Genomic DNA, 26004 nt, shown 5'->3' with positions numbered 1-26004 from the left:
AGAGAGAGAGAGAGAGAGAGAGAGAGAGAGAGAGAGAGAGAGAGACCCCACCTCAATCAAAAGTTAAAATAAATTTATTGGGAAATCTATACATGTAAATAATTCATACTATTCATACAAATAAGAAAGTTAGATCCATTGTGCAGACAGACTGCAAAAGTAACTAGAAATGTCTGTACTCATACTGAAGAGAGTTGAGCCTCAGAGACTGGCAAGCTATCAGTTGAAGCACATGGTTTACAGAAAATGGGTCATCATTTATTGTATCAGTTGATACATACTCTACAGGGGAAATGAAACAATTTTTAACCAGATAGAAAGAAACTATTTGTCAACTATTCCATAATGATCTAATGTCATTTTGAAATGAAACACACTCTTAAATCCAATGTGACATAATGTCAAATTTCCAGAGGAGATTATGGATGATAACTGAGGTTGTGGTATCAATATGGGATTGTCCCCATAGTCTCATATGTCTGAACTTTGTTCCCAGTTGGCAGCAGTGTGTGAAAGCTTTAGTAGGATGAGGATTGATGGTCAGCCCTCCTTCCTGTTTAATCTCTGCCCCCTGTATGTGAATGAAATGAGACCAGTACCCTGCTCCTGCCCCTGCCCCTGTCTCATGCCTTGCCTGCTGCAATGGATTATATCCTTCAGACTATAATCTTCAATGAACTATTTATTAAGATAAATTTACTCTTGTCAGATATTTATTTAGTCACAGCAGCAGCAGAAAAAATAATACAATTCTATTCTACTTAATAAGCCAAATAATAACAAATTGTAGAAAAATATGGAAATTCATTAAAATCAGAAATTCATCAGGAACTGTTATGAAAATGGCTAACAAAACCACAGCTGATAAAACTGTGTTCTTAAAGGCATCACACACAAATAAATACCACAATAAATACAATGTACCAGTCCAAATGTCACAAATGTGTGAAATTTGTTTGTCCCTGTTATGTATTAGAGAAACGTAGACTAAAATCTTGACGTAGTAGTACATAGGAGAATGAGTAAATTAAAAGAGCAACTCAGAACCAAACAAAATTTGTGAATGCAGGGACAAAACATTAAGATTTATATTCTTTGCAGGTAAAGCTGAAAATAATTCAATGCCATTAAAATACATTTTGAAGATCAACTGGAATTAAACAAAAATGAATTAAGGAATAAAAATAATAATAATTTCTTTAAATGCTTTCTAATATGTGCATGGAGCCATATGTAGTGAAACATTAAAATCACATACTTGAAAAAGAAAGTGATTGCAGCCAGGATTTGGCTTCGGTGGTTATGAGTGCTTGATAGTCATTCAGAGGACCAGTGCTCAGTTCGTAGCATCCATGTTAGGAGACTCACAACTGTGTAAGGCCAACTATAAAGATCTGATGCTTTCTTTTGGACTCTACAGGCAATGTATCCACATAAAGAAAAATATATATACATATGATTAGTGTTTTAAGAGAAATGCATCAATTATAATGTATATAACAATGTATATTTACAATGAACAAGTGATATAAAATATGAAAATAGTATGAACAATTTGAAATGAGCCTTTCTTCATGTAGAGAAGAACCATGCCCAGTACTTTTAGATTTCTTAATTTGACTTCCTTTTAAAATATATATTTGTATTTTTCAACAAACTTGAGCTTTTTGTTATGATGAAACAACATTATGTCTAAAATATTTTATCTACTTAACTTGAGATTAATTGGTCAAATTTGGCTCTTGCAATGATCTTGGCTGTGACCATTTGCAAGATATTTCAAAGGAATATCAAATCTGACGTGTCATAGGTTAGATTATTTTTCTCTTAACACTGAATGAGTACTAATGAGAAAAAATGGTTATGACTAAGAGTGAATTAATTAAAAGAATTTGAGATTTTGAGATTTACTGTTGGCTGTTTGCCCAGTTCTGCTGGATACTTAATATTGTTTCTAGATGATGTCTACCAAGTGAGAAAACAGGGTCTGGTGGCTCACTGAATTTTAAACAATGCAATAAAACACAACTGGAGAGTGACCTTGCAACTGTACTGCCTTGGTAATGTCCTCTTGGGATGTACCCTCTTCAAATTGCTGCATCTCTACTTTTCAAATTAATATTGCCAATTGGATGGATCTCTGAAGGGATTTTTCTTGTAGAAGACAGGGTAAAATTATAAAAAGAAGAGTATAAGAAAGATTGCATGGATGAATGCTCATGATGATCTCAGGTGCTTCATAAGTCAATTGTTCTGTTTCAGAAATATGAGATGACGTCCGACACCTGGCTCTCTAAACAGGTATAGTATAGGTGGCCTGTGTCACTTGTTGGCCATTATAAACATTTTAAGCACGTGGTAGTTACATAGTTTTCTCTAAAATGTTATTTCCAGGGTTTGAGAATATGGTTCATGGGTTAGATCAGTTACTGTTGCAAGCATGAGAATCAGTAGGCATTCCCAAACCCCATGTAAATGTCTGGTGAGTGCCGTGGCCTGCCTGCGAAGAAGGCAGAGAGACAAGTTTCCACAGAGCATGCTGGTTAGTAAGACTAGGCATAGAGGTGTGCTCTGCATCTGATAGACAGACATCTTTGATGGAGAGATTTTCTTTCCCACAACTGAAACAACTTGCTATATTCCTGTGGGCCTGTACATCATAGCCAACACACTTAGAGAGTCCACAGTAGTTGAAATTGGAAACCATTACAATTCTACTACATACTGTCATAAGAATCCTATTCTTCATTCTATTATCATTACTCTCCAATATAGATGGTATTCACATATCCTCTTTTTTGGAGGGGGAACTAAATTTTCCCCAAAAGTTTCTTGTTCAAGACCTTTATTGTTTTCAAGTTTCATCAAAAATCACCTGTCAAAGTCACTTTCCCTGCAACCCTAACCAGATATCATCTCCCAATAAAATTATTGTAAAGTCGCATGTAATTATTTTATTGATTGATTGACTGATTTGATTCCTTGTGCATGCTTACCACAGCTTCTTCTCTTCCCAAGATGCTCTCATACAGCCCCTCACCCCATATACCTCTCCCCTTCTCCCCTGAAAAGAGGGATGTTCCTCTGGGTATCATTCCACCCAGGCGTGTCACATGTAATTTTTATGTGGTAAAATCTACTATCTCTCTGTCAAGATAAAACAACAGAAAGGATTTTCTCTCTTGCTTCCCATTGAAATAGATGCCTATTGCAATATGTCACACAAGAATACTGCCATCCACATTTCTTTACTGGGGAAGATAAGATAGAAAGGCTATTGATAGGCTCACAGGTATATATAGACAGTGGTAGACATGGAAGGGGAGAAATAATTTATCATGTTTTATATATGTATATACTTATTAATACAAATTTACCCTATTATACAAGATGAAATGGAAGTATAATTTTAAATTTACAACCAATAATATATTCTCACTCAATTAAGTTAGACACTAAAAAGAAAACCAATAGAAATTAAGAATGTGACAGATATTGATATCTGAATTGCTCTCCTTCACACAGAGTGTTCTATAAATTTTCAAGCCATGAAAATTCCTAATAGTTTAACAAGCATGACTATATTAAATCCAAATTTATATTTGTTGCACAGAACTCATTTTTAAACAAAAAGTCACCATGTTATCAATTCTTCAATAAGAAAATGCATTTGGTGGTCTATCAGAGTTGATTTTTTTCTTTTAGAAGGATTATGAGAATCTTATTGAATGCTTAGAATTTCATAAAATGGAAGAGGCTGGGCACAGTAATTAGTGTAAGCACTTTTCTAAGATAATTACGAATTAAGTAGCATCACATACTCACTTTCAGGATAGTTGAAATAAAAGTAATGAATGAACATGGTTAGCCTTACTTCCAAAGGGCCTGAAGATAGGTTGGCAAGTATGTAACACACATAGAAGTTTGTAGAGCTAATCAGCTCAGGTCAAATATCATTTCCCACTTCTCTGAAACACTGTCATAAAGGATGTTCTAGGTGTGAAGGCAGAGGGTGAGAGCAGAGTTCACGCAGTCATGAGTTTTGAGTTTTCATTGTGCCTTAATAGTTTTGTTCAAATTTATTTATGTTATTTCTAATGTTTCAAGATACTACATATAATATCTTATATTTTCATGAATATCCATATGACATTGCTGTTAGAAATAGATTTTCCTGATCCAGAACATGTTTCAGAGAGGACTATAATCCTGTTGCCCCATGTGATACATGTTACAGAGGAAAGCTTCATGCTTACATGAGCATACACCTGTAAACAGATGCACACATACTCAGTGCATGTAAGTGTACAGTGGTATAAGAAACAGGTGGAAAGTAAAAGCAGACAAGACTGTGGGGAGCAGCAGAATGCCAGGCTTTCCTGAGATAATCATGAAGGTGACTTTAGAGCTGAAATATGAAGACATAAGAGGAAGATGTAGATAAAGATAAAACTATGAAGGTCACAGTGAGATAGGAGCAAGCTCTGATCCAGGAAGAGTGTAAGAAGAGAGGTGAAGTGCACAATAGTGAGGTGAGGCCATTTGTAAGTTCAGGAGAACATTTCAAAGTTATACAAGAGGGGCAGGAGAACTGGTTCAGTGGTTGGAGCATACACTGCTCTTCTAAAGGGCCAGAGTTTGCTTCTCTGAGCCCATGTGGGTGACTCCCCTATAACTCTAGCTCCAGGGCATCCCATATCTCTGGACTCCATTGAAACTGACACATACAAACATAAATATTCCTCAAAACAATAATAATTTAAAACTTGTAAATCTTCCAAAGAGAACCACACAATGTTTAGAAGCATTCTTTAATTAGGCAGAAAGGAATGTGATACTATATCAAATGTTAGCTCTCTTAATGTACTCATGTGGATGTGTGTGTAAATGTATGTCTGTGTAAAATATATTTATGTTCTTTCTGAGAAGACACACACACATTATCACACAAGTGTACCAAATATATATTCTTCTAAATATATACATACACACATATATGACTTAATATTATTTAATTTTTAAAAGCTTAGTAATTGTATTAATGTATGTCATTGTGGTTTAATTAAAAACTCACCTGAGGTTCACAGAAAGAGTGTGTTGTGTGGATGTTTAAGGAAAAATGAACTAATGACAGGAAATTTAGAATAAATGATCTCTGTAGTTTCCAGTTGTGTGGCATTTTACTTCTTCTATTTTCAGCAAATGTTCTGCATACTATCAGAAAGGAATCAGAAAGAATTGAAATCATATTTCAATGAGCTAGTCTATAGAATTAATCTACCCTTTTAAAAAAAGTACTGAGTACAAATTCATGCCAAGCTGTAAAAGTTCTTGTCTGTATACATTTCTCATAGGCCTTCACTCTAATTTTTGATATGTTCATCCCCAATGCATGAAGCCTCAACATTTTTCCACTTTTGATATTCATACACATACTCTGACATTAAATCCACGTTTCAAAATTCTAAATGCCATACTTTGTTTTTTTATTAAAATTTTTTTCTATTTCCCAAACTAATTCAAATCAAACAACAGCCTATGTTTGATGTTGAGTATGTTTGATGTTGAGTTTGACACCATAGACATTCTGAGATTCTTTTGTGCCCTTCTCCATTATAGAACGAGGAGCCAGTGTTTTCCAGAGATGGAAGCAAGTTCTTCATGACCGTTCCTGTTAAACAAGGTGGAAGAGGAGAATTCTACCACATAGCTATGTTCCTGGTCCAGGTAGGTCCTGAGATTTTTCTTTGGTTCAGTTTTATTGTCACTGAAGGCTCAATGCTCCTTCCTGGGACATGTATTTGTGTGCATGTACAGGCGTTCATGAGCAATGACTCACCTGTGGAGGTCAGAGGACAACCTCTAGGGTTGCTTGTTCAGTTCTGCCTATGCTATGCCAGCTGACCCAGGTACTTCCAGAGATTTTCCTGTCTCTGTCTCTCATCTCACCAGAGCAGTGCTGGAATTATGGATGCAGGATACCAAGTCTGCCTTTGACATAGGTTCAAACTGATGTCCTCATGCTTATGTGACAAGGGCTTCATCAACCACGCTATCTTTCAAAGTCCCAAATATCCCAGTTCTTGTGCCTAGAAGAGCCTAGAGTGAGTGCCATGAAGTGAAAGGCTCACACATATTTTTGGGAGATGATGATATATATTCAAACTGTATCATTACAATAACAATAAAATGTTGTCATCCATATGTTCTGTGAATTGAGGGCCTTGGCAAGCTCTGCAGGTATGTATGTATGTGTGTGTGTATACAAGTCCAAGGTGGGTTTGGACTCACTATACAGTAGATAATGACTATGAACTTTTGATACTCCAAATCTGTCCCTAGATGCCAGAATAATTGGTGTAAGCTAAGATTCAAGTTTATGCAGCTCTGGCTATCAAATCCAGGGTTTATGTATGCTGAAGAAATACTCTACTAACTGAGCCTACAACTCCAGCCCTGGGATACAGAACACTGTTTTTATTGTTTTGAGACAGAGTCTCATGATGCAGCTCTTGCTGTTCTGGAACTTACTATATAAACCAGGTCTTGCTCAAACTCATAAGGTTCCATCTATATCTCTGTCTCTTGAATACTAGTGTTAAAGATCTATGTCACTACACCCAACTGGGATGTATAACTTAACTAAAACACAAGCCCCTTTCAAGAACCTGGTGACAATCTAAGAGTTCATTAAATACATATTTCCTATTTTGTATATGTAAAACTATCAAGCCATTATATAGGTTTCAAATGTATGGACTGGCAATATGGATAAGGTGGTAAAGGAATTCACCGTGTAAATCTGGTGACCTGAGCAAAATCCATTTAAAGGTGGAAAGAAAGAACAGATGCCACAAAAGTGTCACTTGACTTCCATGTGCATGCCATAGAATGTCCAGCCAGACATGTACATAATGTATACACAATAATTAATAGTGAATATTAACTTTTGAATATTCATAACCAAGTAAATCTACTTCAAAATGGAATGGTACAATAAATTTAAAATGTATCTATTCTAGAAAATGCAGTGCATATTTTAAAATAGAAAATAAAATTAATGTGTTCTCAATGACTAAGAGGCCACGCTGTTTCTTAGAGACCTTTTGAAAAGAGGAAGGAAACATTTTTCCTTCTAAATCTCAAACAAATTTTAAAAGTCTAAATTATTTTAGAATCAGGTTTATTAATATCTGATTTAAATATGTCAAGATTAATGAGTCAATTTAAATTAAATTTCAATAGCACATATTTAGGAGGAAACAAGCATCCTTAGAAGTGAACATCCCACCCTACACAGAGAGAGAGAGCTTTATAATGACAAATAATTGGGAGGAAATCAAATGATTATGAGAGCTTCCCAAGAATGTAGACAGAAGTATTTCTTAAAATATAAAATACAATATAAATGTGGCATAAAATCCCTCACAAACAGACAGATTTAAGTACTTCCATTCTTCAACTATTTTTTTAACAATTTTATTAGATATTTTATTCATTTACATTTCAAATGCTTTCCTGAAAGTCCCCTATACCCTCCCTGCACCCTGCTCCCCAACCCACCCACTCCTGCTTCTTGGCCCTGGCATTCCCCTATACTGGGGCATATAAAGTTTGCAATTATTCTGAAGCTGATGCAAACTTCATGAAACTCATAGCGATATCCAAAAACCATACAATGGACATGGCTGGGGAGAGGAATGGGTCAGCAGCAGAGGAGGGGACAAAAGAGTAATGAGGAAGTGGGTAGAATCCAAAAACATGATCTACAAGCATGAAAATGTCTTGGTGAGCCCATTGTATATAATTTGCATATATGAATAAACACATTCTTTTAAATAGAGCAGTTTTAACATATATGCATTCGTACCTACAAAATTTTACTTTGGATTGACAAAATTTTATGGCAGTACATAAAATAAAAAGATAGCCAAGGTTTGCATTATTAAGGAATCTGCACAAATGTGACTTTAATTTTAATCAAGGTTGAAATAAAAAAAAAATTAGGACATGTGTAATTTCTACAGCAGGGGAAAAGACTGATTTTCATAGTAGGTTACTAAGTTAGAAAGTGGACTTGTTAATTATATACCCATGAATAATGCAGTTGCATTTATTTTGAAGGAAATGTAGGTATTTATATATGAATAAATTTCTGGGTCTTTCTGGGTCAAATATTAATTGATTGGCATAGGCAGGTAGAATTTTAAGGTAATATTTTTATTTTCTATGTGAAAAACTGGTCATTAGGAAATTACTTCATTTATTTCTGCTACATAAACCTTATGATAATTAGTAGTAGGAAGATATATTTCTAATAAATAGTATTTTATAAATATTATAGTCAGGGAATTTTACTGAATCTTTTTTTAAGATGTATCTTATTTATTTGTGAGTGTGTGTATCTGTGTATCTGTGTGTCTGTGTGTCTGTGTGTATCTGTGTCTGTGTCTATGTGTCTATCTGTGTATGCCTGGGTACTTGGAGCTCTGAAGAGAATGTTAGATCCTCTAGAGCTGGAATTACAGCTGGTTATGAGCCACACAACATGGGTGCTCAGACTTAAACCCAGTCATTTTGGATAAGCATCATGTCCCCTTAACAACTGAGCCATTTCTCTAGTCTTTATTGAATTGTTAAAACCCAGCACTCTGATATTTAGCTACCCCTTTAAACACTCAAGATATTACCACTGATAAGCTACAAGCCATGCCTGAGTTTGAATGTTTGGTACCTGCCTACCAGGCAGTCATCAACAGGCATATCTGTAATGTTTGGGGGAATGAAAATGGGAGGCTCTCCAGAGCTTACTGACTCTCCAGTCTTGTCAGTTCAGGAGCTCTGTGTTCAGGAACAGACCCTGTCTCAAAAGCCAAGGAAAAACTGAATCTTGGATGACACCTGTGTCAATCTCTGGCCTACACACAAATGTAGTCACACGTGCACATGCATATGTATACTTGCACCGAAGAAAGACTTCACAAACAAAGAGTCAAGGCTATAAACATGTACAGTATATCATGATATTAACATTTTCAAATGAAACCAGTCTATTTAACTCATTAAGAAAGGAAACCACTTCTAGTATTATGTTGGGCAGATGGTATCTTCCAAGGGAGGGTCTTTTCATATTTAGTTAAGAATTTCTCTTTAAATTTTTGAAAGTTTTCCTGTATTATATATATATATATATATATATATATATATATATATATATATATATATATATATATATACACACATACACACAAGTACTTGGGAGGCAGCGGCAGGCAGATTTATGAGGCCAGCTTGGTCTACAGAGTGAGTTCCAGAACAGCCAAGGCTACACAGAGAAGCCCTGTCTTGAAAAAAAAAAAAAAAAAAGAAAAAAAAAAAGAAAAAAGGAAAAAAAGGAAAAAAAAAAGAAAAGTATGTTTCTTCTCCAGCAACTATCTAGTAGTTTCTTAGTAAAGAGTGGACCAGGAGTTTTTCTAAATGCCTAGAAAGGAATTTCATCGGTTGCTGAAATAGCCTGTGTGCAGGCACTCAATTATTCTTGCAATGTCCAGAGCAACTGCACACAGTCCCTGGATTGACTTCGTTCATCTTTCATCCCAAGTGTGAAAATGTTTCATTGAAGTAGAGTGCTTTCACTCCATTCTGGCTGCCATTCGGGGCATTAACAATTTGCCAAACTGAGAAAAGAACAAGACTATGCTATGATTTGTGGGAATGCTGTCAGGTGAGTGAAATGCACATACCAGTTATGAAGACATAAATTGATATTTAGGTAAACACAGTTTATCATGCACAAATATTCACAAAACTTGCATACATGTATAGACATACACAGGTGCAGCCTTACACACATGTAAAGAATATATACTATTTGGAGACATAGTCTGAAACTTCTTGTTTCATTTTAATAACAGCAATAAGACTGTTTTATTAATTGTATAAAAGTGCTTTTATATAGTCAATATAACATTTTTGAAAAATAATACCTGATGAAAGTAATGAAAGAATAAATAAATGCTTTGTTTTCCTGTCATTTCTTTTAATAAGCTTTTCATCAATTGATGCATATATTTTCAGTTTCTTTTTACATTAAAATAAGGCCTTTTAAAAAAGATTTCAATCAATATAATTTAGGTTTGCAACATTTATAGAATGATATATAATTTTTCTGATACCCTCAAATGGAATTTTTAATATTTTGCACTTAGCATATTGTGACTTGTGATTTTAATAAATCTGTGGCATTTACTCATGCAGACTTGTTATGCTTGCTTTAAATGATCCATTTTCATCATTAAAGTTATTCTGCTCTTTGATGTTAGATTCTTAGACAAGCAATCTTGTTCACAAACACTTCTATTTTAATTGCCCCACAAGAATCCATTTCTAAATGTTCAAAGAGTTATAAGTCAGGGTTTGCTACAGGAACAGAGTTGATAGAATAAGTATATATTAAAAGTGTATTTATGAGATTGGCTTACATGATTCAGTGGGAAGTCCAAAACTAGTTGTCTCCCACTTGAAAAGTAACGCATCCAGCATTTGCTAGGTTCACAAAACTGGATGTTTCAGTAGCTCTTGTAGGGCCTCAAAGAGCTGGAAAATTACTGGAGAGTCATCTTCACTATACATGTGATCCTTAAAGAAGCTGGAGAGCCATCTTTACCATACACATATTTCCTAAAGAAGCTGACTCTAATATCAACAGAGAGATGAAGCATTAATAGGATGGATGAACTCACCAGCAAGAATAAAGGTAAGCAGATGATAGCAGCTTTCCTTCTTCCACAGACTTTTACTGGGAGCATGACAGGGATGAGCTACTATGTTTAGAGTAGATATCGCCACTTTCAGTCATCAGATCAAAACATCTGTCACAGGGATGTCCAGATGATTGCCTCCTATTCTGCTCCAGATCCAATCCTGTTGACAAATTGCTCCCCCCACCACAACACTTCACCAAGTAGACCACATGCACATGTAATATATTCATTGCGTTTTACGTAGAGTGCCAATTGGCTCTTCAAAATAAAACATCATCATTTATACGTGAAAGAGGAGTGCATACTACATACTACATTGCTGACCTCTCAACAGGCTGCTGTGGGTTATGCATAGTCCTTCTGTTCTGGTCTTGGGGTGGTAGTCCATTGCTAATGGGCATGAGTGGAATGCTGATCATGATGGGACCTGGCAACATAGTGGCCTGCAGCCAGAGCACCTGCCATGAGGCTCAGCTGTGTCTGGGAGCCTCCTGACTCACTTAGGGCAGGTTCATGTGTTTGAAGTGGTTACTGACTGAGACCAGTAAATCTGTGCAAACATTGTGCTCTCTGGAACAAGCATAGATGAAAACATCAGAGGAAAAGCTACCCAAGTGCTCCTAGGCTTTCTTCAGGCTGGAATGGAAGACTTGTGTTCATGAACCTTTAGTGAATTATTTTTCACATTCATAGAATCTAATCACTGTCAAAGTGGATAAGTGAAATAATTCTTTTGTTTTCTTATCCTCCAATAAAATAGAATTATAATTTCATGTAAAATACAGTAGTGCATTCTGACATTCACTCTTTTTCTACCCACTTATGTTCTCTGTCTGTGTATACACACTTGCATATTGACAGGCCAGCTGTCAACCTTGAGTGTCTACCTCCATATTTGAGAAAGATCTCTCATGACTCACCAAATAGACTAGGCTGTCTAGCCCATGATGCTAAGGGATCTGTTTGTCCACAGGATGACAAGGGCCTGCTATAATGGCCAGTTAAGTTTTTCTATTTTAATTTTTTATTTGGATTTCAAAAATTAATTTAAAACTAATTTAATTTTAAATTTTATCTAATATTAATTTTAAAAAGTTAAATTTAAATTAATTTTTTAGAATTTCATTTTTTTAAAAAAAGTTTATAATATCCACACACACACATCCTAACTTGAGGATCAATTTCAGGGCCTCACGCTTTCACAGCATGTGCTTTGTAAAGTGTGTTATTACCTTGTTTCCTTGGTGATATTTAAAATTTGTTTTCCAAATATGTACTTTTTCATGATGCCAAATAATTATTAAAGCAATTACTTTTATTACCATTTAGTTTGTTTGATATAGAATTATATTATGAACTATTTTTCCATGTTTCAGTGGGATTATATGCATAGTGCACATTCATTTGTACATTTCATTAGTTATTTGATATGTGCTAATAAAATCACAATCTCTGTACCAACATAAAATATTTATATACCCCTTTACACAATTTTCCAAATTACTTTCACTGTGAAAATATGAAAGCAGAAAATCTGCATTTTTTTTTCAGCATCATACAGTCTACTAAAAAATATTTGAAGAACACTATTTGTAGGGTTGGAGAGATGACTTAGTACTTATGAGTAGTTATTCCACAATCATCAGAGTTTGGATCCAGAAATGTCTGTCTGTCCAGTTCTTAGAGGAGCTGGGAAAGAAGGAATGGCTGCTGGTTTCCAACTAGGCCATGATACAGGTTCCAGGTACAGGAAGAGACTGTGCCTCAGCGGAAGAGGAACAAAGTACTGTAAGAGGACTCTCAGTAACCATTTGTGACCTCTGCCCACAGGCATCCGCATACATGTCTTCACATATATGTATGTGCACTCACATGGACACAGACGTATGAGCATTAATAAACAGTTGCTTTCAGAAACAATGAATATCTTCTGATGCATGTAAAAATTTTCCCCCTGGGGAATTATTTTCACATAATTATTAGTCACTCTTTATTAGTCACTCTTCTCATCTCTGTGACAAAGTACTCAGCAAAAGTAATGTAAGGAAAGGTTTGATTTTCCCACAGTTTGAGGACAGTTCATCATGATAGGAAAGCATGATAGCAGGAGCTTGAAATGCCTAGTCTTGTCATCCAAGTCAGGAAGCAGAGAGAGATGAGTGTTGGTGCTCAGCGTAGGATGGAGGTGCCCACACTTCAGGTGCATCTTCCTTCCTCAGTTATCACAATCTAGACAATGCTTCACAGATGTGCCTCTTAGGTGATTCTCAATGGTGTCATTTTGAGAAGCAAGATTAACCCTCACAACAACTCTCCCACTCAGAGAGGAGTGAGCAGAGTTTCCAGACTCTTCAGGATAAGCAACTGCACTGTCATTTTCCCAAAGTGTGTGAAATTAAAAAAAAAAAAAAAAAAAAAAAAAAAAAAAAAAAAACCACATTGTCGCATTGGCCACTTAGTCTATACAGTACCAAGCAGTTTCACTCAGGATAGCTGACTATTCCACTCAGAACAATATTAAATTCCATTATTGATTAGAAGTACTGTAGAGAATCACATGCTTGTAATTCATAATCCTATCACCTAATCAACCTAATAAAAGGTTTTCATTAAATTTCTCTACTCTATCTGATTAGGACATTGTCTGAAAACAATGAGTTCATTTCCTGTGATGAATAGACAGTAAATTAAAGCAAGGTATTTTTAAACAGTATAGCATCTCTCTTATTTAATGACTATAAACTTTGGGCAGAATTTAATATCAGATATTTGAATAAACAGGAAGTTACCATGTAACAAATACAGGACACTGCTAAATGTGCCAACATGCTTCCAGTTTATGAATAGAAGTGCCTGGCTCAGATTTTGTCTCTTTGTGTGTGTCTCATGTCTAGTCTCCACTACAGCCACTCTATTGTAGATTTGTAGCCTGCTTCAGAGAATGAATGAAGTCTTATTCCTGTTTCATGTTTTATTCTGTATTCAAAGTTTAATTGAAAGTATATTTCCACACTCTAGCTTCTCTCTGTACTACACCTACGCTTATATCTATACCCAGGGTTTCTATTCTGCCAAGTTTATATAGAAGACATATGGATTAACAAAAGGTTTTATTTCTGTATAATAAAAATTTGTATTCATTTTTACATTGTTTACTTCGCATTCCTTTCACTGAGAGAGAGGGTTCACCTGATAAAGCTTCTTACGGCCAAGCCTGATGTCCTGAATTCAATCACTTCGACCTACATGGTGGAATGAGATACATGACTCCCACAGGTTGTCCTCTAATGTTTAGTGATATGCCATAGAGTGTGTGCTCATGTGCATGCCCGTGCACAACCACACACACACATACATGCATGCACGCACACACACACACACACACACACACACACACACACGCATATACACACAATGTGAAAAGTATAAATTTTCACTCTGTAACTTTGGTTTTTTGAAAGTGTTTGAAACACTCCCTGAGATTCAGAAATCTCCTTGTATGACATAACCAAGCCTCTGCATTTATTTTTATGTGCTCAATAATAATCAAACAAATTCTGATTGGTTTGGAAGGTGTTGCTTAGAGTCCATACAAAAGTCAATGTGTTTGTAGAGGTTTGGCAGGTGTGACTGCTGTGTCACACGTGTGTCAGTAGGTGGCAGAGAAGAGAGAGGCTATGTTGTGGGGAAGGCTACAAGGTGGAGGATAGTTACAATAGATTTTTCCCGTAATTTTAAATATGTAACATTGTTAGTCATCTCTTAACTCTCTGAGACAGTTTCACAATTTAGCACACCCAGAAATCTATTAGACGAAAGTGTTTCAAAATATACACAAATATAAAAAAAAATCATTACAATGTTTATGTGGTTTTTCATCCTGAATTGACATTATAAATGAGCCAAAAATATTGAAGTATTAGTTCTCTGTTTGGAAGCAATCAAAGTAGATTCTGAAAGCATGATGTAGTTTAGGATTCCATGCTGGCCTTTGGTGTGTAACTGAAAAAAAATACCACAGATTTCCTGTCATTCTTACATTCATACCTTTTGTCTACAAAGACTTGAATCATATTATTATCTCAGACAGTACACTAAAAACTTGATTTAACATGAATATGGACAGCTAACAGGCCAGAGAATTTATAAAAACAAGATTCCTCTCATTTATTTTCCTCCTTTCATTGAGACAGTTTCTGGGGATGTGAACTAGGCATACTATGTAAGTCAACTGTCCACATGACTTCTAAACCTTCTGCCTCAGCTTTCTGAGCAAAGAGGTCATAGGTATGCACCAATAGAGTGGGCAGGGAACTGATAAATGTACATCCATACCAAGAAGACTAAGAGTATTTTGAACAAAGGTTCTGCTACTATAGAAACAGAAAGGCATATAGACTATATGTTCATTTTGTTTCAAGTAGAAGCAAGAAGGTATTACAAGACAAGTCCCCCATATCTATACATCTATACATATCTATACATATATTCAATACATAGTTACATCAAAATGTCTTGGGAATATTCCCCAAGTAGCATTCTTTCTGGACAATGCTATAAAACTTGGAGTAAACTAAAGCAGTTACGACTTTTTAAAAGTCAAATTTCTTTTTCTATATATAATTTCTTATTTTACAGATAGAATTAAACACAGAGAATATCTCATTATATCATTCATCTATGTTCCACATATCTGGGTATGCTGTATATATTTGTAAGCTCTTTAATACATAAGTATAGATGTATTTTATTCCAAACTGTGACTTTAAGCTTTAAAATTTATTTATTTGTGTGTGGATGTAGTCCCTGAATATGAGGATGTGTAGAAGTGAGAGGACAACATTCAGGATGTGGTGTTTTCATTTCATAATGGGCTCTTGGAATAAAACTCAAGTCAGCAAGTTTTTGTGACAAGTGCTTTTAACCAATGAGATCTGATTGGCCTTGGCTTTTACTTTTAAGACCTTAAAGATTCCATCATGGTTTGGGGAACTCTCTCACAGTCCCCAGACTAACAGTTCTCAACCTATGAGTCACAACACTTCCAGAGGCAGCATCTCAGAAATCCTGCATAGAAGATATTTATATTATGATTCATAATGATAGCAAAATTATAGTTATGAAGCAGCAATGAGATAATTTTATGGCTGGGCATAAACACAACATGAGGAACCATATTAAAATGTTGCAGCATTGGAGGAGAAATACTGCCTAAGATCAAGAGCTATAACCAATTAATGATTGCTGAAAAAGATGATTCAGTCTTCTCCAGGAATGAGCCCCAGCTAGATTATTCGTTCTTAAGTAGTCAATTAAACATATATGTACATGAATCAATATTAAATGAACTCAGTGTGTTTGAATTTATATATACCTATATGTGTATACCTTCCTGTGTGTGTGTTTGTGTGTGTGTGTGTGTGTGTGTGTGTGTGTGTGTGTGAGAGAGAGAGAGAGAGAGAGAGAGAGAGAGAGAGAGAGAGAGAGAGAGAGAGAATAATTAAAGAAGTCAAGAATTTGAAAGGTCATTGTGGGTCTGTAGGAGTTGACTAGGGAGAGGAGTGGGTGGAAACAATGTGCCAACAGTACTCATGTATGAACTTTAAAAAATATTACTGGAATTTTCATTATTGTGATTCAGTTATATGGAAATCACTTTCTGAGAAAGATGCATGCCAGAACATTTAGAGTTCAAATACCCTGCTCTTTCGATCTTGCTTTCAACTGAAGAAGCATCAAGTAAGAGGAAAAAGACCATTTTCAAAACATTGTAGCTTGATGAATTAATTTTCTAACTAACCTCCAGGACATTTGTGTATTTTTTTTTAGACAAAAAGAAAGAATATTACTGTTTGACAAAAAAAAAAAAATAGCCAGACAAAATAAGTGTCAGTGAGGAACCTTGAAAGATGAAGAGTCAGGGAAGCTTAATTGCCAGTAGACTCTTAATTAGGATGGCGTTTGAAAAGCAAATGCCCGCCATTCATGCTGACACATGCTTATCTTCCAGCACTCCTGAGGTTGACCCATGCTTGCTTGCACACACCTCCAATCCAGCAATTGGGAGGCTGAGGTAGAATGATCACTAGTCTCAAAAACAAACAGAAGCATGAAAACCATCACAGGTTAAGAGTACATATGTGTGTTGTGACCAAGATTGCCAATCATAGATGTTTTCTCCATCATGTACAAGTTTGCCTTTAAGAACAAAAATGTGGGAGTCATGGTTGCAGTGTGAAGATTGAATAACTTCTAGAATTCTGTAGCACAGTCGGATGACTGTGCTTGACTAATATTTTGGATATTTCAATGCTAATAAGAAAGGTTTGTAATGTTCTTACCCCCAATAAAATGGTACACATCTACAGTGAAGGACAGGCCAAGCCTGAGCTGGTCAACTGGGCTGGACCGGAATAACCTGTGAGCTTGAGCAATGACTCACACATACAGAGAGGAATGATAAATGTTGGAGGAAGCAGTCAACTTTGTCTTGGCTTCACTATTATATAATATACCAAATGTTACAGCAAGAAACAGATAAGGAAGGCGAAGAATAAATAGCATTGCTCGGTTGCCGCAGTTTCTTCTGAAATATTTGCTGTGATGCTGGACAACTGCACAGCTGCCACCTATTTCAGTGAGAACAGGAGAAGTCTCTCATTGGAAACAAGTACTTCCCTCAGGAGTGTTCACAGTTGCATGGCTACCTGGTACTTCCTGCACTGTTTACCTATGGCCCAGGAATAAAGGCACTGTCCCACCATGGTCTCTTTATTAGAATGTGTGTGAGACCTTGAATTTAGTGTAGGAAGCCCAATGTTGGCTGATAAAGAATTAGATGAAGCAAAAGCTACCTGTACCTTTTTTTTTAAACCAGGGAGATGCTATTTAAGTAAAAATGAGAAATCAATATTTTCAATTTTATTTCTTTGCAGAGTAAAAGCGAGCAAATTACGGTGCGGCATCTGACATCAGGAAACTGGGAAGTGATAAGGATCTTGGCCTATGATGAAACAACTCAAAAAATGTGATTGTTTTTGCTTCTCTACATGGGCTGGCCATCAGCATTGTCAAGTATAATCTTTTCTATTATTAGAGAATTAATCTGTGGTTGTTCAAAGAAGCAACCCATATAATAACCCTCTCTTTAAAAGAATTGTCCTGGAGCAGGACCAGGTACTGCTCTTTTAGAGGACTAAGATTCAGTTTCTAGTACTCACATCAGGAGTCTCACAACTGCTTGTAATTTCAGTCCCAGGGAAATCTGATACCCTCTGGTGGCCTTCATGGGCACGTGCATGCACATGCAATTACACATACAGATACACATATAAATACAAATACATCTTAAAATTGTTAACTGCACTTCATTCACAGACACTGCACACAGACCCAGTTCTACCACATACTTGTAAGACATTAGAAAAGCTTAAGAAGCAGGCTGATTATTTTACGAACAAGACAGATGCATTTCCTGAATACAACAAATTTCTATGTCTGTAAGTAAGCAGCCACTTCCTGTCTTTTTGAGGAGTTAGAAAATTCAAGTAAAGATTAAGGTTGGTGGAAATAAAATCTACCACTAACACTTTTGCTATTTTCTCCTCAAACAGTTACTTTCTGAGCACAGAATTTTTTCCCCGAGGGAGGCAACTATACAGGTAGGTGCTTTGAACTCATTTCCCCCAGGTTGGCTTTTCATAGGCTAAGACCAGAAAGTGACAGTGGCATGGGGGGGAAAAATCTCAGATCATTTTCAATATGGCAAGGGAAAAACCAGTCTCAGTATGACAACCTCAGACTCTTGGTCTCTTCTCTTGGGTGTGGACCTCAGGAAATTTAGGAAGCTTCACATGGAACAGAATTTTCTTTCATGGAGTTTACTTTCTTTCTCTCTCTCTCTCTCTCTCTCTCTCTCTCTCTCTCTCTCTCTCTCTCTCTCCCTCCCTCTCCTTTGTATTTGTGGATAACAAAAACGATGCAACTCTCATTTCAGAAGGAAGAAAGGCAGTTTATTCCAGAGCCAAATGAGTGTCCAAAGCAAAGAAACACAGATTTAGGTTACTTCAAATACAGAATTCCAATGAGGTAACAGTTTCACAGTAATAGTAATAGGACAAAGAGAGACATAAATCAAGATACTTTTCAGGTGCATCCATGGGAACCTCAGGTAGATAACTATAAGTCTGGGGAATCTTAGGTGCCAATATCTAATGATATTCTTAATTTAGAAGTGATGGAATTTAGAAATCTATTCATACATTCCAAGATGATTTACAGAATAGTTATACAAGGTTAGTTCATACACAAAGGTGCCAACAAATGGATCTTAGACTAGCTGATCCTGCAACATCATAACTCTCCACAATCACTGAACTTTTAAGCAGTCATTGAACTGTACAAATGTTCAATGCAGCTTCTTTCTTGGAAATTTAGTTCATACTGCAAACACACACAATGAAGATAGGACAAACCTGAATCTAGTTTTCTTTTTCCCCTCATTACTTTATTTATTCACTTTACATCATAATAGCAGCCTTCCCTCTCATCTCAGTCCCTGTTCACACAGCTCTATCCTCTCCCTCTCCCCTTTTCCTCTGAGAAGCAAGGGAGGAAAGGGACTGCCCCTCAGTCCCCCCACCCAGTGTACCTATTCACCATGGCACTACAAGTCACTGAAGGACTAGGCAATCCCCTCCCACTGAGGTGAGACAAAGGAGCCAGGCTAGGGGAAGGAGACCCACAGGCAAGCAATAGATTCAGGGACAGTCCCCACTTGAGTTGTTGCTGGACCACATGCAGACCAAGCTGCACATCTGCTACATATTTGAGGGGTGCCTATATTCAGCGCATGCATTCTTGTTTGCATTCAGGTTCAGTCTCTGTGGGACCCCAAGGGTCTAGGTTAGTTGACTCTGTTGTCTTCTTGTGGAGTCCCTATCCCCTCTGGGTCCCTTGATCCTGTCTTTCCAAGACTCCTGGAGCTCCATCTAATGTTTTTTTTTTTTTTTTCCTGTGGGTCTCTGCATCTGGTTAGTCAGCTCAGAGAAGAGTTATTTTAGGCTCCTGTCAGCACACATAACCAAGCCATTAATTTTCATATGGCCAACCTCTTCAAAAAGAACTTCACACTCTTTCTCTGGTCAGTTGTCTATGACCCTCTGGGAGCCTGGTAGACTATTTCCAGACACCCGATTTCTGTGTCTCTTCTTCATTTTATTTATCTATTTTTATAGTTTCATAGTATTTTTGGTGCATATGTATGACTTTTCTTACCTCTATACATTACAGACATTTTCATACTTTCCTAGCATATTTTTCTTCTGTACCATCTCATGTTGAGTTTTTTGTACATCAATCAATGTGACACAAATATAATTTATTCCTATATAACATAATAGCTTGATGGATGTGTCTCTGAATACAAATTCTAGCAAGCAAAGGTTTCTTTATCTTGTTCTATTTTTCTTTCTCTTTTTTGTTTGTTCTTGTTGTCTTGAGGTTCATAAAGGTAAATGAGATTGTTTGAGAAAGTAGCTTTGTTTGAGTACAGAAGATTCCTTGTTTAACTAAAATGTAGCAATACATATGTGAATATTAACATCTGGCCAATATGTTTAAATGTGAAATTAAATTCATTAAGAGCTTAAATGCTCAACTATTAAAATGTCTCCTCATTCTGCAAGCCCTCAACAGGACCTCATAATAATGACTTTTATTTGGAGCAGGCAAAATGCCTATTATTTCTGGATTCTTCATGCACTTTCTAATTTCCATTTCACACACTGGTTTTAAAGCATGTCAAGGCTGCTGTAGTTTATTCTCAGTGGATTATCACCCTGTTTGAAGAAGTTTTACCTCTCCTTACCGAGTAGCCTATACTTTTTGTTTTGAAAGTAAAAATGGATATAGAGGACTGTGGATATAAGGTGCTCACTGAAAGCATGGCGACTGGAGTTTGGATTTCTGACTCCTATAAGAAAATTCAGCATTGGAGAGGTGAAGATGTGGGATTCCCAGAGCAAGTTGGCTTGCTACACTAGTGAGAATAAGCAAGCTGTTTGTTCACAGAGAGACTGTCAAATGAAGTGGAAACCAGTTGAGGGAGATATTCACAAACAGGTACATACACAGGAGCACACACCCTGAACAATGGCATCTCTCACTTTCAAGATGAGTCTTCACACCTCAACACAATTAAGAAAAAAAATCCCTTTGATGTAAGCTCTCAGATCAAACAAATCTAGATAACTCAATATTAAGACTCTAGGTTATGTGAAACTGACAAGGAAAACTCATCCTTACAACCATGAACACTGTTTTAGAGATGTACATCATATTTTAGTCCTTTCAGTAAAATCAAACAAAAACAAAGAACAATTTCTAAAAGAAATGACCATTGGAGATAAGCACTGGTTAAGGTCAGTAGATGAATTTACTTGAAGTTCTTTGCTCTTATTAGTCTAAATGAGACTTGAATCACATCAATTGTTTACACATATAGAGTTGCTTGTCTAGTGACTGTACCATAGCATACAATTTGCCCATGACCTGGACTAGTGCATTGAACTTACTATAAAGAGAATATAGTGCCAACGAATGTCCTCTTACATGGCTCACGGAATGCCTGTTAGCTTGACTGTAAGATGGAGTCGGACCCAGAAAACTCAGTCAGAGTCTTGCTTGAGCTGTAAAAATATCAGTCATTGATTTAATTAATTGAATAATCAGAACTGTTACCAAATCCAGTGTTAGTACTTTTGTCTAAAAGCATTGTACTATTTGTTGCAGGGATGTCATAACCTGGGTAGAGTAAAAGAGGGTGGTGGAGATTATTCAGTGGGTGAAGTACATATTATATAAGCCTGATGATCCAGAGCACCCATACTAAAAGTGGCTATGCATCCTTGTAATTATTGTCCTGAATGGCTGGTGACACAAGAAGATTCCTGGAGCTTTCTGAACAGAGAGTAGAGCTGAAATGGCAAGCTTTAGTTTCAGAAAGAGACTCTGTCTCAAAAACATAAGGAGCAGGGAAATAGAAGGTAACACCCAATATCTGGATTTGGCTCCTGTGCATGTATGCATAGGAGATTACTCCTAAATTCATATGCATATTTCATATGGATGCACACTAAGTAAGTAAGTCATAAGTATCAGTGTGAATCTCTTCAAAGCTTGAATATAAAAATGATATGGAAGAGGACGGAATGAAAATGACTTCAAATCTTAGTGTTACCATCCCAGAGTGAACTATATGCAACCCAGACACTTACTAACTCTCTCTAGAATGAGGGTTGGACATCACTTCAGATATATCTAATAAAACTGAGTTGTGTTCTAAAAATGGTTGAAATGACAAAATGCATAACCGTAGTTCAAATAAATGTATGTGATTATCTGACAAGTCAACCCAGAGTGAATTTTTAGGTGCCTAGTATGTCTGTGGATTACGATGATCTCACAGCCTTTCAGGTATGAAGTTGTAACTCTGAGGGTTGCAAATCACACTAAGCCTGAGTTCATGTCTCAATCTTGAATCCAATCCACTGCCTCTTTTCTTTTTCTGAGGACTGTCATATACTACACTTCACAATCAATATAGTTACAATTCATGCATGCAGATATATCAAAAATTGTGGCCCAAACTGACTCGGTTGAGAACACTTTGCTCAAATAAGCTTTTATTAGAATATATTAATTATGCACAATAATGTCAGTATTACATTTTCATACATGCATATAATATGTTTAAGTCAAATTCTCTTCGCTTGGCCTCTGTCACTTCTATTGATCTTTTTCCTCCTTTCAAGCTACTATCATGCAGTGTGTGTTGAGGGAAGAATAGGTCAGATATAGAGCTGGACAAAGTTTTGTTAGGGTTATTTACAGGAACATAGGCAACTTATGAGTGTCTAAACCACAGAAAGAAATGTCTCTCCTTCCTCCAAGAGCCATTAGCTGCCAATAACTCCCCAGGACATCCATCATGAGTACTCCTCTCCTTTGGGGGAAAAGAAGACATATTTTCATTTGCTGACTTGGGTCCTTTTACAACATCGACCTTGAATGTCAGTAGTATTTCACATATTTTCATACACAGTGAAGGTTATTTACTAAAAATCTCAGTGCCCATTTTTAATAAGACAAGTGAGGATAGTGAATTCTAATGTTTAGATTGTTGAGGTTACAAAGTCATGACCTTCATTTAGAGAGAGTTTTAGAAAAAATATTCATCTTTTGGCTGATATTTATTGAGGATTACTTATCTTTGCTTCTATGAGCTACTTTTCTTCTAGACTGCTAATACACAAAAGAAAAACAAATGTAGAGACTAGAGATGCCTCAGCATTTAAAATCTGTACTGCACTTGCAAATGACTGGAGTTCAGTTTCCAGAATCAAGACGCCCTCTTCTGGCCTCAGGCATCCACACACACATGCACATGCACATATAGGCATACACATAAACAAAAATTAAATAAATATTAAAAAGGGAAATGGAGGTAACAATAAATTATAGTGAATCCTGTGGGAACTGGTATATTTATTTAGTCATATACATCTATTACTTATATGCACATACCACAATATTATTGTTATTCCACAGAAAAATATATATTTCTTGAGTTTAATAATGGAAAGTGAATTTGCGTGTCTTAGATGAATCATAAGTTATAAGGAATTTTCACATGAACTGTCAGGCAACTTTTCTGTTTGACTGGATTTAAATGTTGATGTCATTAATTTCAAGGGTCTATATTAACAATATTTCTCATTTTTGTTTTATTTTTCTAGTGCTTCTACTGAGGGACTATTGACTCGTGATTGCATCTCATGCAACTTTAGGAAAGAAGATTGCACGTATTTTGATGCCAGCTTTAGTCCCATGAATCAACATTTCTTGTTATTCTGTGAAGGTTAGATAGTATATGCTTTTCAATAGGATTTACTGCATACACTTGGTTTAACCAATTTACATTACCATCATTATTAGGTGTTTATATTTCATGAGATTCAAGGCTTAGGCCACTATTTCACTTAGAGGAGGCTAAAAGAGGGCATCAGATTTCCTGGAACTGGAATAGGTGGTTGTGAGCTTCTCAACTTGAGTACTGGGAACTGAATCCACATTCTTTTCAAAGGATAATATATGCCCTAACTGCTGAGCCATCTCTCTAATATGCTCAAAATAAAAAAAAAAATCTTTAGAAATTTAAAAATTAAAGTACATGTATATAAAAATGTATATATAAAAAGGTAGTCAATTATTTTGACAAAAACACAGTACAATCATAATTTACCTATTTTTTAGAAAATGCCTTCCTCAGAAGAAGTAATCTTATTGTTAGGAGATGAGGATCAATGTGGATAAAAGAGCCAACTGCACTGGTAAAAAAAAAAAAAAAAAAAAAAACAAACAAACAAAAACAAAAAAACAAAAAACAAACAAACAAAAAAAAAAACACTTTACTTATAACAATGAGGACATGAACTTGGTTCCCAGAAGTCACATTAAAAAATGCTGAGTATGATGACATGCACTTATAATCCCAAGGCTGAGGAAGTGAGGCAGAGAGACAAGTAGATACCCAAAGGCTTGCTGACCTCCAGCATCACTTACCTGGCAAATTTCAAGTCAGGAAGAGATATTATCTCAAAAAAATTAAGCATCAATGTCATCTGAAAAGCCATGGCCAAGGTTGTCTTTGACCTTGACCTGCGCGCGCGCGCACACACACACACACACACACACACACACACACACACACACACGCACACACAGAAACACACACACATACATACACAGGAACATGTTCACACAGAACACCCATACTCATTCATATAAGGACTTAAAATTTGTGTGAACTCACTTCCTCTATTGCTTCTCATTTGGTGCTGAGCAATGGCTTCCACCTCTTACTCCTTCTTCTGTCTTCCTCATTTGTCACGACATAGCCTCACATGGATATATCTAGAGAAATTGCACAAGAACATAATAAAAGTAATCTTTTTCCCTTTAAGGCAGTACTGTTCCTCTCAGAGACAAGATTTAAATCATACATCCCTTTAAAATGTAATAAGTGGCATGAATTCTGTTTGTTTAGTTTCTGTTTCATTGTTTTTTAAATATATAGTATATCCATTTGGCAAAAGAGATGTTCTTAGTGTGTGTGTGTGTGTGTGTGTGTGTGTGTGTGTGTGTGTGTTTGTGGACATGGCATGGTACATATGTAGAAGTCAGAGAACAATTTAGGAGTCAGTTCTCTCCACCATTGGCTTGACAGCAAAAGAACTTTGTATATTCAGACATCTTTTAAAAAATCCTTTATATGTGTATTTTTAAATTCTAGGTCCAAATGTCCCAGTGGTCAGCCTTCACAGCACAGACAACCCATCAAGTGAGTACCAGAGAAGGCAGGTTTGAAAATAATACTTGGCCTTCATCTTGGGCAAAGTGGAGGTTTTTGGTTTTGTTTTTTGTTTGTTGGTTTTTGTTTTCTCTTTCATGTGTCGTACTCTAGAACCTTCTTCAAAGAGAACTTCAGCCCAAGGAATGCTTTGTAAAGGACTGTAAGTTGATTTCATGTATGTTAGTAAAACAATAAAGTGAGTGGCTTGATCATCTTACAGCTCAGGTTAGTTCTTGACAATTGTAGAATCTAAATCCCATGAAAAATGATTGACAGCCATGTGCATTCCCACCTACTTCTGCTGAGTTTCAAGATCATTTCTTCAGTCCCATGTAGGTTATATAAAATCCCAATGCGTTTTGTAGATATTATGACATTTCATAGGTCATAAGTATATCTATTTATATTGAAAACACTATTTGAGTGTTTGACATAGAGGTAGAGGGCCTTGAGTTTCCTTCTTTATTCTGGGAAATAAAACATGATGTATTCAACTACTTAAAGTAATATCAAATCCACAGATAGTGATAAAATACTTGGAAAAATTATAAAACATTTATGTGGTTTACTTTATTGTATTTGTACTAGATATGCAGCCATATATATTTATGTGTGTGTGTGTGTGTGTGTGTGTGTGTGTGTGTGTGTGTGTTCATGTATGCCCATTTATTTCATTTGTATATTCAGCCAACTTTATTTGCAAACCATGTTATCAAATAATACAGCAGATGAGATGGTTATATGTTTAACTTAGAATATTAAAACTTAAAATAGAGTGAATAAGTATGTGATTAAGTCAATTTTCTTTCAAGATTTAGTAATTCGTTT

At 36.0% G+C, this 26004-nt stretch overlaps 1 protein-coding gene and 1 pseudogene across 4 annotated transcripts in view; both read left to right on the top strand.

The window, feature by feature from the left end:
* Dpp10 (dipeptidyl peptidase like 10) overlaps positions 1 to 26004 on the top strand; it is a 1452235-nt gene that overhangs the window by 1380541 nt on the left and 45690 nt on the right. For all 4 annotated transcript variants that reach the window (XM_021198715.2, XM_021198714.2, XM_029538361.1 and 1 more), the window contains exons 12-17: positions 2263 to 2301; positions 5620 to 5727; positions 17699 to 17790; positions 18377 to 18424; positions 23561 to 23682; positions 25117 to 25164. In XM_021198715.2, the coding sequence (XP_021054374.1) occupies positions 2263 to 2301; positions 5620 to 5727; positions 17699 to 17790; positions 18377 to 18424; positions 23561 to 23682; positions 25117 to 25164 (457 nt within the window). The remainder of the gene's footprint in view (positions 1 to 2262; positions 2302 to 5619; positions 5728 to 17698; positions 17791 to 18376; positions 18425 to 23560; positions 23683 to 25116; positions 25165 to 26004) is intronic.
* On the top strand, positions 14366 to 14480 carry LOC115064165 (annotated as a pseudogene).

Source organism: Mus pahari, chromosome 5 (assembly GCF_900095145.1).
Source record: "Mus pahari chromosome 5, PAHARI_EIJ_v1.1, whole genome shotgun sequence".
Classification (NCBI taxonomy): Eukaryota; Metazoa; Chordata; class Mammalia; order Rodentia; family Muridae; genus Mus; species Mus pahari.
Note: the sequence above shows the minus strand (reverse complement) of the source record. Positions and strands in the feature narration are given on the sequence as shown.